The 15200-nt window shown below is 43.1% G+C and overlaps 1 protein-coding gene across 5 annotated transcripts in view; it reads right to left on the bottom strand.

Annotated features, from left to right (window-relative positions):
- OFD1 (OFD1 centriole and centriolar satellite protein) overlaps window positions 1-15200 on the bottom strand; it is a 136102-nt gene that overhangs the window by 38454 nt on the left and 82448 nt on the right. For all 5 annotated transcript variants that reach the window (XM_078775777.1, XM_078775885.1, XM_078775827.1 and 2 more), the window contains 2 exons: window positions 6618-6778; window positions 6294-6467 (listed from right to left, as the gene is read on the bottom strand). In XM_078775777.1, the coding sequence (XP_078631903.1) occupies window positions 6294-6467; window positions 6618-6778 (335 nt within the window). The remainder of the gene's footprint in view (window positions 1-6293; window positions 6468-6617; window positions 6779-15200) is intronic.

Genomic DNA, 15200 nt, shown 5'->3' with positions numbered 1-15200 from the left:
CAATGAACTGTTCCATATCTGTCTGATCAATTTTGGCTGACTGTCTCACGAATGAAGGATGAGTTGCCTTTAGTGGTTGCAAAAGTCGAATTTGTGATACAATGGGCAGACAAGATTGGGAAAAAAAATATGTCAGATATGACTTGAGGACAGAACAGTGATTCGTCAATTGACATGAGGTGTGGGTCAGAGGTGACGACCAATGATCACAGATCTCAGTCAACAGATAAAACTCTTCTGGCAACATTGGGAAAAGGCTTATGTAGGGAGTCATCTAAAATGATTAATTTGATTTATTGATGAAATTGAATAATTGCATTGATTTAATTGAATAAATTGATTGATTGATTGATGAAAGTGCGGTTTCAAGGAAGAAGCCTTGATATATTTGTGAGATATTATCAATGTGAAGACAACCTTGGAAATTGAGCAAGGTGGTAAGTCTATATATAGATATATATATGCGGTTACCATTGTGTGATTCCCCGTTCAGCAGAACGGGAGATCTGCGGATTCACCCATTTCATACTGACCCATTTGGCTCATCTGCAATACCGATCTGTGAGATTGGGTTGTGCGAAAGCCACAGGTGAGAGAGATTCTCTGGAAATCACCGTTTGCACAGGTGGAGACATCCTTCCTGGAAGTACGAGTGGAGCTTTATAGGAACAAGCTAGGCAACAACGCAGCCAACGCTACTTTGATAAAAGGTGGAACAAACTCTAGTAGATTTTATTTTGGGTACATATAGTACAGGTGTGTACAGGTGTATTCCAAAGCGCAGATCCCAGTAATTTACCTGGTACATTGAGTGAATACTGAGTGTTATTCACATACAGGCAGAATGGGGAACGGAGCTTGGAAGAATACACAAGGACAACCAGATATTCCACAAAAAGGTACTTGTGCATATTATATGTACGACCGTTATGGTGAAGAGGCTATTAGAGAGGTTGAGAATTGGTATTTGTGGACAAAGGGACATGCTAAGGAATTTCCAAGAGATGGTACATTTGAGCGAAGTCGATTGGAGAGATTAGGACAAGAATTGAAAGCCAGGAAGCAACAGAATTTAACAGTAGACTGGCTTGCATTCCATTATTGGGATGTAGAATCCAGAAAATGGGAACAGCAAGAACGGATAATGGACCTAGAACTTAAAATAAAAAGAATGCAGGATACATTGGAGGAGATAAATGCACAACTGCCCTCGAAAATAGGAATAAAAGTGACAGTTGTCCCATCTGATTCCCATTTGTCTCCCCAAAAGGAACAGCACAGATAATTTTTTCATGGTTCAGGAGATAACCAAAGATCGCAGTGGCAACCCAGGGATCCAGAGATGCAGCCCACCAATACACGTGAGCAGGTGGGCAGATCAGGCAATGACAGAAACCGATGTTACAAGTGTGGAAATATGGGACACTGGAAACGACGGTGTCCATATTCAAATAGGAAGACTAGTTCATAGGACAAACCAAGATCAAGGGTACCAGTGCTTACCGGTACCTCCGATAACGATTAGGCCTTCATTGCTGTAGATCCCAAATGACGACTGGCCTCAACAGATTAAATCATTAGACCAACATGAATAACTGTTGATGCTTCTTGTGTCTGAAAAGTTTTCGGAGCAATAATGATTTTTACTTTTTCCTTGTTAGCGAATTAATAATTAATTGATCAAATGCCAAAATTGGATATTTTTTTTTTGGAACATGAATTAAAAGATCCAGAATTAGAGTTCATTCTGGAAGCCCCATATTTGCCAATTATAAATGTGGCTTTTGGGAGCATTTTGGGCAAAACAATTTTTTACAATTTACAAAAGTGTGGAACATTGCTTTGAAATTTTTTTTGGAAACCAAGTGACAAGCATCACATGATCATCAGGTGGGAATTTTGGACTATTGTTTTGCATGATTGATAGGTCAGTGGTCGACTGACATGTTAATGGGTGTGTTGTCAAATTTGGATAAATTATTGTGGGAATCCAAAGGGTAATTTCAATGTGACATTATAGGGGTTTTCTAAAAATAAACTTTTTGTCTATTTGTGTATTAGCGTTTCTAAAATTAAAAGACAAATTTTACGAAATTGAAATAAAATTGACACCCATATTGATCTGTTAATAATGGTTCCAATGCAAACAAATATACATAATGCTTGGGTTTGTGTATGTTTGTGTGTCAATCTTACAAGATTGTTGAAACCGACAATGTGCTTGTCTGGAAATAGATAGTTTCATGTGGATGGGATCGAATATCCAGAGAATTCGTAAAATAAAATAGAAATATAATTTGATTATGAACATTATCTCTTTTGTCAAGGGAGATGGAATATAAAGATTTGATGTGCTGGGTTATGAGCAGCCATTAATTAATAGTAAAATTGTGAGTAATATTGGGATTCCATTTTTTATAGAATTTATATGAGAATAACAGCTATTTATGCATATGAGCTTCATAAAAAAATGAGGGAGTACAAAATTAGCCAAATTTGGAAGAGGTCTTACACTGACTTCCAGGAGTACTCTGCTCATGGATTTTTGACATGTATAAACTTGACTTTTATCAGCATAAAATTGTGCTGTATGTATGGATGTGTCTTAGGCATAGATGATATGGGCATATAGTAAAGCAAATCTTGCTGAATTGAACTATTGTGAGTTTTACAACGGAATGCATTGTGAATCTTAAAACCAAGGGGCAGACATGAACGCGCTGTTACGTTATTTAACCTCAGAACGCGATGTTACGTGTTCCTGCAACACATTTGTTCATCTGGCACACCAATATTGGCATACTGGTGTCAGTAGTATTCACTAGTTGCATAGAAATGGATGAGCAACAGTTAAGGGGGCGTAAAACCACTTATTTGGATATTTTCTACAAAAGTAGGGGTTTCAATAAGTGGTAGCTATACACATGGGATTCACCAAATTAAGTTATGCAGTTTAAACAAAGTCACTGGTAAACAGAAGGGGAATGGATAGTAAATAAATTCTTCGATGCTGGGTAAATTAAGTGAGATATTACAAAGACTTATAAAAGCTATTGTTCTTCCTTATAGCAGTGGGAAAAAATTAGATCCAACATAATGAATCTATAAATGAATGTGATAGGGATAATATCCTCAATTTGTATTAATTATTTGATTGTGGGTAAAGGAATTAATTTATCGTTGTGGATTGTTAACAGCAGCCTGAAATGTCCTGAGAGTGTGCATCCATGTAATCAGAAATCCCAGATTTGTAAAAAAAAAACAAAAAAAAAACATTTTGGTAGAGGTCTTATGTGGACGAGTACTTGCTTGGTAGATAAAAAAGGTACTGCATGTTGGCAGCCACTTTTGCGGCCATTTAGACCAAACAAATTGAGAGAAAATTGTAATTAAATACGTAATTTACACATGGCTATTTGTAAAAGGGAATTTGTTGAGATGGGAAACATTTTTTTGAAGGTTTATTAAAGTGTTATAATATGACATTTGGCAAGGCAAACTATTGGATGGGAAAATTAGATCTGGTTATAGAATGAATTTGTTGACCCCTTGAAGTTAATTCTTCGAATCATTGTTTCACTGGCATTTTGAGTTCACATTGGAAATAGTTTGGTTGAGCTTTGGTTAAAACCTTTGATTGCGGTATTTTGGAACGAATTGATAAACCACAGGAGATTGATGAGAATAGAAACAAATATGGACCCAAGATAGAAAGATTTTACGATGATATGAATAATACCGAGATTAAATGATTGAATCAAGTAATGTTGCAAATGAGTACAGCAGAGTTAAGATGATGGCATAATGAAAATGTTATGAATTGTGTCAGTTTTATCAGATCAGTGAACTCGTATCACCACAAGTTACACTGTTAAAGAAAAAAAAAGTGGGAGGACTATGATAATAATACATTATGCATAGTTTGCTTGTTTGCAGGATTTGTTGGGAATTAGATATTCCTGTTTGTGATTTTAATCATATACACTCATTATTAATGCATTTATTTTCTTGGAGTAGTGTTAAAATAACTGCATGAGTTTAATTTTCAAACGATATTGATTTGAAAGCAATTTTAAATGCTATTCTTAGTTTAGTAGTAATATATATACCTGATTTGAATATTATTTGTGTGACGCATATAAATGAATATAACCTTTTGAATGTTTTAAGGAAAACAACAAATAAGTGTTAAAATAACTGCATGAGTTTAATTTTCAAACGATATTGATTTGAAAGCAATTTTAAATGCTATTCTTAGTTTAGTAGTAATATATATACCTGATTTGAATATTATTTGTGTGACGCATATAAATGAATATAACCTTTTGAATGTTTTAAGGAAAACAACAAATGGTTCAATGTGAAACTTATAAGAAATATATGATTAGTTAAAATATGGTGATTTTATGATAAGATGTACCCTATGATTCAGTGTGTGTGGAAAGCAGATTCAGATATGGCTGAGTAAAAGGATAAGACCAGATCACATCTCAAAGGGAGTGCTAACGGAATTGGGAAGAAGTTCGAGAAAGAAAATTTGCGACTAAAAATGAAGTTAATCTTGGCATACACCCTCGTTCTCAAAGAATGATGAAGACATTCTCCTTTGTAAAATTGGAGATGGATGCTTACCTTCACCAAAGGGAATTTTTGTGACCATTTGCCTGGATCACACTGCAACATATGGAAGAAAGGCGATCACTTACTTTTGTTCGAATGCCTCGAACATTCATCACGTCAGCAATTGCAGGACGACGACATTTTACCTGCAACTTCTATGGGATGCGGTGACGTGTGTCATTACTTCACCAACTTCCGGGGAGCCAGCATGGAGCTGCAAGCGAACGGCTGTGCCTTTTCCTCCATTACAGCTGTGCACGATTTTGCTGGTTGCTCCTGGTATGGACCATGGACAACTTGAACGCCATGGTCCCAACATCGTTGCGGATGCATCTGGCATCCCTGTTCCACATCTTGCTGGTCAACCAACATCACATCAACACTTGCTCCATACTCATGATGAGTGAGGAGGCAAGTCGACTGCAACTGGACGAAAGCCTTGTTCGGGTCTACTGTGGCTCACAGCAAGAGTGGCAAGGATGCTGCATGGAGAGCAGGGTCAGTTTATGACTCTGGCCAGCTATCACAACAGCGGAAAATCCTACGCGAAATAGTGTCGGTGCTATGAAGACATCAGAAGAAAATGTTTCATATTTGAATTTCAAACACGAGTGATCAGCCTCTTCTCTTTTTCAAACAAAAAGTCAATATTTGTTTTGAAACAAAACGTATTGCCAAATGTTGCAGATGCTTTATTATTTTAAAATGGTGAATTTAAATCATTGTGGTAAAGGTGAAGGGTTGTATGTTTTATGCAATTGAATTGCATTATTAATATGGAAAGAGTCAATGAATAAAGAAATGTTTTGTAATCAGATTCTTCCAGAATGACGGTGTATGCCTTAGGAAATTGGATTACCAAGTTTGTGGTTTGAATATTTAATAAGTTGATGTTTAGATTAATGGTTAATATAAACAAAGAAAAAATGAGGGATTGTGGAAGTCTAAAAATATATATGTTCTCATATATCCTTCTAAGATCAGAAGGTGTTTTTTCTGTGTAAGCGCCATATGTGAAATGGTTTCTGTTACCGAGTGAATTCCTCCACGGGCGAGGTCATGACCTCTCCCATAAACTGGAATGAAGTGTTCTGTGGTTCTCAGCGATAAGCACCTGTTCCGGGGCTTAATGGCTTTTAAAATAGGGAACAGATGCCTCGGGGCGCCTCGATGTCTGGGGCTATAGGCCTTGGGCTGACCTCTGCATGCCAATGTCCTGAGATCAAAGGAGCTCTTTGCTACTTAAGCACCAATGCTCCGAGAGAAGAGAGAGAGTTCAACTGATCGAGGAACAGAGAAGAACTGGACGGGGAATCCTCGGAGGAAGCAGGAGCAAGAGAGAGCAGAATGTCGTGTCATGTGGTTATTTGATTGTAATGTATAACTATATCTTCGTGAAACTGTTTGTTGCAAGAGATTAATAAATTTATATTTAACTTGAGTGAGTCTTATAGAGTTTTTGGCTGAGATGCGTCCAAAAGAGGTCACAAACAAAGTTCTTTAACACATGGTTATAAAGTATGATGTTCGTATGGAAGGATGTTCAGAAGCCGGGTGTTCGTAAACCGGGGACTGCGTGTGCGTGCGTGTGTGCGTGCATGCATGCATGTGTAATATGCCAACACTCATGGATTATACTTTTCACCATCAGACCTCAATCTGCAGACATGTACCTTATGATGTGTTTTCAGCTTCTCGATCTCCTTATGATGCTCCTCCCTCAAACTGGTCATTTGTGTCTTGAGCTGTGCCGCCGCCTCTCTCTGCAAACGCTCGTTTTCCCTCCTCACCTGCTCCTTCAACTCTGCACGAACTCTTGTGCCCTCTCCCTCTTTTGCCACCTGAACCTACCGGGAAATATCTTTCTTTGTCGAACAGTTCCATGCAAACACCACTGCAGCGGCAAACCTCATTACATTAGAAATGCAGTGGATTGTTCCAGCCAGGTTTCATGCATCGTAATGCACACTCTGTTCCACAGCGAGCGTGCTACGTACCTGCCTCTCCATGTCCACTCTCAGGTTCTCTTTGAGCTGCTGTTGATATGCTGAGAGTCTCGCCTCCAAGTGTCCACCACTGCCATCCTCTTTACTAACGGCCAGCCTCTTGACTCCCACATTTGTGTGAAAACAACGCCTGTCCAAGTGCCTTAGCATCTCTGCAAAAAAAAAAAAAAAGGAAAGGTGGGGAACAAGTACAGCAGGAGTCATTTTTTTCAAGTTCATCAATGTCCTTTCATTCATGTTATTGCTACAGTTATGGACATTGATAGTGCATATCAGTGATTGATAGGGGAACAAGTACAGCAGGTGTGGAAGTGTAACTCATATTGGTTGGGATTGGTAACGGAGCAGGTAGTCGCAGGTGGTTCGAAGGAATGTCAGGAATTTGGACCTCGGAGCACGGAGAAAAGAAAACCTGGGAATCTTTTGTTCGCCTTGTCACGGCCCCGGGCTAGAGCACATTCCTCGGCCTTTTACTATTGTGAAGCAAATGTAGGGTTGGAGGAACTCCCAGCAGGAGGGGATGGTTGTCAACGCCTGGGGGGGGGGGGGGGGGGGGGAGGACGAGCTGGTGCCGGTGAGGCGAGCGTGGATGACGTGTTTTTTTTTTTTGTTTTTTTTTGTATACTGAATCGAGGCTCGTGAAAGAGCTAACATTACACTTCACAAACAAATCAACCAGACAAACAAAATACCCAAAAAGAGGGAGCGGGAGACAAGATGGGGAGAGAAGGGGAAGCACACAAGCACAACATCCGAGAGCAGGGAGAGGGCCCGGGGGGAGGAGGCATGGGAAGGGGGGGGGGGGGGAGGGAGAAGTATAAAACACAAGGACACCAAGGACTTCCTGGACAGAAGTTGGTATTTCAAAAAAGTGGAATTGGGGTGAAATTAGCGGGGGTAGAAAAGATCAAGGTTTTGGATGGGGGAAGATAAGAGATGGTGGTGAACAGCTGTTTTAAGGACTTGGAGGGTGGAGTGGGATTGAAGAGAGTGAGGGAGTTTGTTCCAGAGGCGGGAGAAAAGAGGAATGAAGGAGTGAAGGTGAGCAGAGAGTCTTGATTTTGGCAGTTTAACCATAAGAGGGTTGCAGGCAGATCTTGTGCGACCTGTAGGAATATTTGCGGGACAGAGCCCAGAGAGAGCTGGGGGGGCAAGGCCAGAGAGGAGTCGGTAGAAGATGGAAAGACCACCAACCTGCCTGCGGTGAGTGAGTGAGAGGCCCTTGGAGTTAGCTTCATCGCGGGAGATTCCAATGATTCTGAATGCTTTGGTTTCAACAGCGTGAAGGCGAGCTAGGTGTGAGGCAGGAGCACCAGCCCAGAGGGGAGAGCAGTATTCCATTGAGCTGCGGATGAAAGCCTTGTATGTGGTGAGGAGCTCAGGTGTGCCAAGGAGAACAGCGCTGCGCAGAGGACCGGCCAAAGAAGAAGAACCATCGACTTGAATTACCAATTCGTTTAGCTGTTGTAGTTCCTTATTGAATTGAAACAAGTGATCTACTAATTATAATAAATCCTTATTTGTAAAAGCTGTTTCATTCATTGGAGTCTCCAGAGTCTTCTCAACATTCTCCTACACAGAGTCATTTTTTTTCAAGTTCATCAATGTCCTTTCATTCATGTTATTGCTACAGTTATGGACATTGATAGTGCGTTTAACGGAAACCGCTCACAGGATGTGTACTATTCCTGTTCCTTTCCCTGGCTAGTATATTGTATTGTCTGTTTTAACAGGCCCCTCCCACATATTGGTGGTAATGTGGGCAAAGATTATGTTTTCACCCCTGTCTGCTTGTTTGTCTGTGAACAGGATATCTCAAAAAGTTGTGGACAGATTCAACCGAAAGTTGGTGCACCTGTTGGGTGTGTGACAAGGTCGAATTGATTAGATTTTGGTGAAGATCCAAATGTGTTTCCGGATACTATCATTTTTAAGTGATTCTTCACCATTGAGAGATACGGCCAAAACCAATATATAGTACATCTCAAAAACTTGTGGGTGGATTCAGACGATACTCGATGGACAGATTGGGTGTGTAATGAGGAAGAATGTATTCCATTTTGGTGAAGCCCCAAATCCAGATACTGGAATTATTTAATCTCAAGTGATTCTTCACCATTGAGAGATGGGGCCAAAACGATATATAGCACAATTTTTGAAAAGGATGTGGGCGAGTTGCGACAAAACTAGGTGGATGAGTTGGTTAGGCGAAAAGAAGACGCAGATTCGATTTTGGTTCAGGTCCGGATCCAGATCCAGCCTATCGGTGGATACACAACGTCAACTGTTCAGCCTGGCGGGGGTGTGCGCTCTACCGAGTGCTGTTCTTGTATAAAAATAAAAATAAACCACCTTTAGAGGCCATTTTTCCCCGCAAAGCGGGGGTTGGCCTTTTTCGGGCACCGTGGTTGTTGTTGTTTTTGTTGGTCCCCTTTTTGAAGCAATGTTTTATGGCCAGATGCCCTTCCTGCCACCAACCCTGTTAGTCGCCTTTTACGACAAACAAGGAATTACCAGTGAACTGGTACTCAATTAGCCGACCTCGGAAGGATGACAGGCCGAGTCAACCCCCCTGGCGTTAATTCAGCGATTGACCGGGATTCGAACCCAGGATCCTAGGATCCTAAGCTGGCACCCTCGCCGCTAATCCAACACCAGGCCAGGTTCTAGTGTTCTCGTTTCTCTTGTAAAGAACTCCATTCCTTGCTGTCCAAAGTCCACTGGAATACCTGACTGCACGTCGGGGTAAAAATGAATAATTGTCATCTCTAGACAAATCAGAGACAGCCATGGCCGAAAAGCATGTTGGGTAAATGCATCATGTGATATAGTTGAGCCAGGCAAAAGGAGATATGCTTGTTTGTATAGAGTTGGCTGCGAGCCATTTCACAGTAACGGGGCAGAACTGCTTCTCTGTGCTGAGCTGGCAAAAACATGTTTTATCTGTGGTTTGAACTTGTCCAAAAATGTGAAGCCAAGGGTCCATTACATCAGCTTTTGTTCTTATCTTATGCTTCAGTTTCCACTTTTGCCTTGCTTTTGTCATAAAATAATTTGTATGTATATATATTTGATGCAGTTTAAGTATAATTTAGAGATCTGCTTGCATGAGGACAAACTTTTCTCTCGGTACGTACGTAATAAATAATCCTTTTTTTTTTTTTTGTGGACATGATCGAGGCTTGTGCAAGAGCTAACTTTAATCACACAAAAAGTCAAACCGACACAGAAAACACAAAATAAGGGGAGTGGTAGACAAGATGGGGAGAGAGGGGGAAGGACAGACACAAACACAACATTTGTGAGCAAGGACATCAAACAGTAGACAACACAGTCTATCTATCAAGTGTTTGTCTATCAAGACAAACTTGTCTGGGGCCAAAACGTCTATCTTTGTCTATCTTTGTCTATCAAGTGTTGTCTGTCATATTTTGATAAAGGTAAAGGTTTTGGTCTGCACCCTCCTCACTCTCTGCAGACCTGGACAAAATCACAGACTGGGCAAACAAGTGGAACATGTCTTTCAATCCTGACAAATCTCACACCCTTACGATGTCTCTCCGAAAAGACCGACTGGACAACCCTCCCATCCACTTTCTGAATAATCCTCTCCAAGAAGTTCTGTCACTCAAGCTTTTGGGTCTCACTATCTGCCATGATCTTTCCTGGGAAAACCACATTTCAAATCTGGCCTCCAAAGCCAGTCGCTGACTGGGCATCCTCCGTTGTGCGAAGTCCTTCCTTGGCACACCTGAGCTCCTCACCAGATACAAGGCTTTCATCTGCAGCTCAATGGAATACTGATCTCCCCTCTGGGCTGGTGCTCCTGCCTCACACTTAGCTCGTCTTCACGCTGTTGAAACCAAAGCGTTCAGAATCATTGGTATCTCCCGCGATGAAGCTACCTCCGAGGGCCTTTCACTTACTCACCGCAGGCAGGTTGGTGGTCTTTCTGTCTTCTACCGACTCCTCTCCGGCCTTGCTCCTCCAGCTCTCTCTGGGCTCTGTCCCCCAAATATTCCTGCAGGTCGCACAAGATCTGCCTGCAACCCTCTTATGGTTAAACTGCCAAAATCAAGACTGTCTGCTCACCTTCACTCCTTCATTCCTCTTTTCTCCCACCTCTGGAACAAACTCCCTCACTCTCTTCAATCCCACTCCTCCCTCCAGGTCTTTAAAACAGCTGTTCACCACCATCTCTTATCTTCCCCCATCCAAAACCTTGATCTTTTCTACCCGCGCTAATTTCACCCCAAATCCACTTTTTTGAAATACCACCTTCCTTCCTGGAAGTCCTTGGTGTCCTTGTGTTTATACTTCTCCCACCCTCCCCCCCCCCTTTCCCACACCGCCTCCCCCCAAGCCCTCTCCCTACCACACATTCCCGATGTCCCTGCTCTCAAATGTTGTGTTTATGTGCTTCCCCTTCTCTCCCCATCTTGTCTACCGCTACCCTTTTTATATACGTTGTTTGTTTGTCTGTTTGATTTGTTTGTGTGATAAAAGTTAGCTCTTTTACAAGCCTCGATTTTGTATACAAAAAAAAAAAAGAAAAAAAAAAAGAAAGAAAAGGTAGACAGCCTCCCACACACATACATCTCCACAACAACCCAATGATTGTCTGTGTTATGTACAGTCCACCCAATCATAGTCTGTGTTGTGTACTGTCCACCCAATGATTGTCTGTGTAGTGCACGGTCCACCCAATAATTGTCGGTGGTGTCTACTGTACACCCGATGATTGTCTGTGTTGTCTACTGTCCACCCAATGATTGTCTGTGTTGTCTACTGTCCACCCAATGATTGTCTGTGTTGTCTACTGTCCACCCAATGATTGTCTGTGTTGTCTGCTGTCCACCCAATGATTGTCTGTTGTCGGAAGGAGCGTGGTGCAAATTGTCTGAGGAAGAAATGCTGAAATCTATCTATCTGGGTTCTTCCCAACATCTTTCTTGGGTTAGGAGCTAGAGCTAGGAGATGGGGCTGGGCGTTGGGGCTGGGCGTTGGGGCTGGGCGTTGGGCGTTGGGGCTGGGCGTTGGCCGTTGGGGTTGGGGCTGGGCGTTGGGGTTGGGGCTGGGCGTTGGGGTTGGGGCTGGGCGTTGGGGGCTGGGCGTTGGGGGCTGGGCGTTGGGGGCTGGGCGTTGGGGGCTGGGCGTTGGGGCTGGGTGTTGGGGCTAGGCGTTGGGGCTCAGAGTTAAGGGAAGGACGTCAGGCTCGGAGTTAGCGATCTTTGTTTCTTTCACATTTCTTTCTAATTTTTCACATTTCTCCTTATTCTAATTTTTCGTGTTCATTCTTTCTCTCTTTCTTCATCGATCTGTGCAAGGAGAAGTGAATTCTTGCAGAGATTTTTGTGGAAGGTTCACTTGGCTGCGCCTGGATGGGTTTGAGGGTTGTGGAGTAGCGGCTGAAACCCGAATCCTATTCAGGTTCCTCCTGATGACTCCAATGTAGTATTTGGTTTTCCATTTCATTGTGTACAGTCCACCCAATCATTGTCTGTGTTGTGTACAGTCCACCCAATCATTGTCTGTGTTGTGTACAGTCCACCCAATCATTGTCTGGGTTGTGTACAGTCCAACCAATCATAGTCTGCGTTGTGTACAGTCCACCCAATGATTATCTGTGTTCTGTACTGTCTGCCCAATGATTGTCTATGTTGTGTACTGTCTGCGCAATGATTGTCTGTGTTGTGTACTGTCCACCCAATGATTGTCTGTGTTGTGTACTGTCCACCCAATGATTGTCTGTGTTGTGTACTGTCCACCCAATGATTATCTTTGTTGATTATCTTCGAGCTCTCCACGGCATCGAAGTTTGAGTGTTTTCCCATTCTTGTCTTTGTCAAATTTCCACTGGTTAATTTGCTGTGTACGACTGTACGTGTTATTGTGTGTTTCTAGTTGGTGTTGGTTTGTGGTTCGTGCAAACTTGTGTGTAATTAATCGTTTTCTGCGTCGTACCTTGTGCGCGGCCTGGTGACTTGGGGCTTCCCTCCCCCAGTCGGTGTTTTGTCAGTTTGGGTTATTTCCTTCGCTGTATTGCTTGTTTCTTTTATTTTGTTTTCTCCCCCTCACCTCACCTCCCTAGACAAAGAATTCTATATTGATTCTTTCTCTCCTCCCGGACACGTGCTTGTTCGCTCTCCTCCTCGTCTCGGCTTGTGCCCCGCCCCCTGTATCTCGTTTTTCTTCCGCCTCTGCCCCTTCTTTCTCAAATCCACGTTCTCGCTTGGAGACTTTTCCCGTTTTGTTTTTCATGGTTTTCATGGTTCTGTTTGGATATTGTTGGAATATGTTTAAACCGCAGCCGTGATGCTGACGCCGCCCCCCCCCCCCCCCAGAATTTCCATGTTTTAAACGTTTCCCAGTGTGTACCCTGGTCAGAATAGGTACACCGTATCCCTGCGTGTCGTAAGAGATGACTAAGAGGGTTGGCGTCAGGAAGGGCATCCGGCCATAAAAACATTGCCTCAAAAAGAGAACCATGACAATTATTACAAGTACATATGGGCAGGGTGCAGCCCGAAGTGGAGATCGGTTTCTGAGGTTTGGGACATGGAATGTAGGGACAATGACAGGGAGATCAGGAGAAGTGGTGGAAGTATTGGTCAGAAGAAGAGTGGACATATGTTGTGTGCAAGAGACGAGATGGAAGGGAAGTGGTGTGAGAATGGTGAAGGGTAGGCAGGGACAGAAATACAAGTTTGTGTGGCAAGGGTGCCCGGAGGGTGTGAATGGTGTTGGTGTCCTGTTTTCTGAGGAGTTTGTAGACAGTGTGGTGAGTGTGACTAGAGTGAGTGATAGGTGGATGATGGTGAAAATGATGATTGGAAAGCTCTTGGTGAGCGTCATCTCGGGATATGCTCCGCAGGTTGGTCGAAGCAATGAAGAGAAGGACAAGTTCTGGTGTGCGATAGAGAAGCTGATGGAAAACGTGAAAGATGAGGAAGTTGTTGTGGTGGGAGGAGACCTGAATGGACATGTGGGAAGGAGTATGGATGGTTTTGAGGGAGTTCATGGGGGTTACGGATATGGTGTGAGAAATGGAGAAGGTGAAAGGATTTTGGAGTTTGCTGATGGAGCTGATTTGTTGATTTGTAATGCTCAGTTCCAGAAAGAGGATAATAAGCTTGTTACATACACGTCAGGTGGGTCGACGACAACCGTTGACTACCTGATGGTGCGTAGGCGAGATAGGGGGCACCTCCGGGACACAAAGGTGATCCCGGGAGAGGAGGCTGTTTCACAGCACCACTTGGTTGTCTGCGACATAAGGGTGAAAGGTGCGAGGAGAGCTCGGCGGGTGAAGTACCAACCGAGAATGAAGGTGTGGAGGTTGAAAGAAGTGACAGTAAGGAAGGCATTAAAAGAGAGGCTGAGTAGGGTAGAGGATGATGTGGTTGAGCTTGAAAGTGGTTGGATGTCAATGAAAGCTAGTCTGTTGGGAGCCGTTGGTGAGGTATGTGGATGGACAAAAGGACCACCGAGGCACTCGGAAACATGGTGGTGGGATGTTGAAGTTGGAAAGAGGATTGACGAGAAGAGGAAGAAGTTCAAGGAGTGGCAGAAGGCGAAGGGTACGGGAGCAGAAACAGCAGAGCATGAAAGTTATAAGGCAGCCAGGAAGGCTGCAAAGAAAGAGGTAGCAAAGGCGCAGGAGGCATGTAGGAAAATGTTCGGAGAACGCTTGGATTCGGAAGAGGGTCAGAAAGCAGTATTCAGGATTGCAGAGCACATAGCGAAAGAGAGGTGTGATGTGATGGGGGTGAGTTGCTTGAAGGATGAAGTGGCACAAATCGTTGTCGACCCAGATGGAATTAAAGGAAGATGGAAAAGATATATGGAAATGCTGTTGAATGCAGAGAATGAATGGGATGGCAACATAGAGAGTAACCCAGTTTTAGGACCGGCAGAGAAGATAACTGCGAAGGAAGTTGAGGAAGCGATAAAAGCAATGAAGAGTGGAAAAGCGGGAGGGCCGACAGGAGTTGTGGGAGATATGTTGAAGGCAGCAGGAAGTTGGGGTGTGAAGAGAATGACAGAGATCTGTAATCTGGTGGTGAAAGAAGGCCGCATTCCAGTGGATTGGGAACTGAGTACCCTCGTCCCTCTATACAAGGGGAAAGGTGACCCTCTGGAGTGTGGCTCGTACCGAGCGATAAAGTTATTGGAGCATGGAATGAAGGTATTGGAAAGGGTGTTGGAGAGGAGGATAAGGAAGAAAGTGAAGATCGACGAAATGCAGTTTGGATTTATGCCAGGAAGAGGAACGACAGATGCGCTTTTCATTGTGAGGCAGTTGCAGGAGAAGTACATGGAGAAGAGGAAGAAGTTGTTTTTTGGGTTTGTTGATCTGGAGAAAGCATTCGATAGGGTTCCACGCAAAGTATTGACATGGGCATTGAGGAAGTTAGGAGTGGAGGAATGGTTGATCAGAGTAGTGATGGCAATGTACAAAAGAGCGCGCACAGCTGTAAGGACGAAGGACGGGAACAGTGGTGAGTTTGAGGTGAAGGTGGGAGTGCATCAGGGGTCGGTACTAAGTCCACTACTATTTGTAGCTGTGATGGA

The sequence above is a fragment of the Myxine glutinosa genome, chromosome 1 (genome assembly GCF_964187855.1).
Source record: "Myxine glutinosa chromosome 1, kmMyxGlut1.1, whole genome shotgun sequence".
In the NCBI taxonomy this organism is placed as follows: Eukaryota; Metazoa; Chordata; class Myxini; order Myxiniformes; family Myxinidae; genus Myxine; species Myxine glutinosa.
The sequence above is the reverse complement of the archived record's forward strand: the minus strand, read 5'-3'. Positions and strand labels throughout refer to the sequence as shown.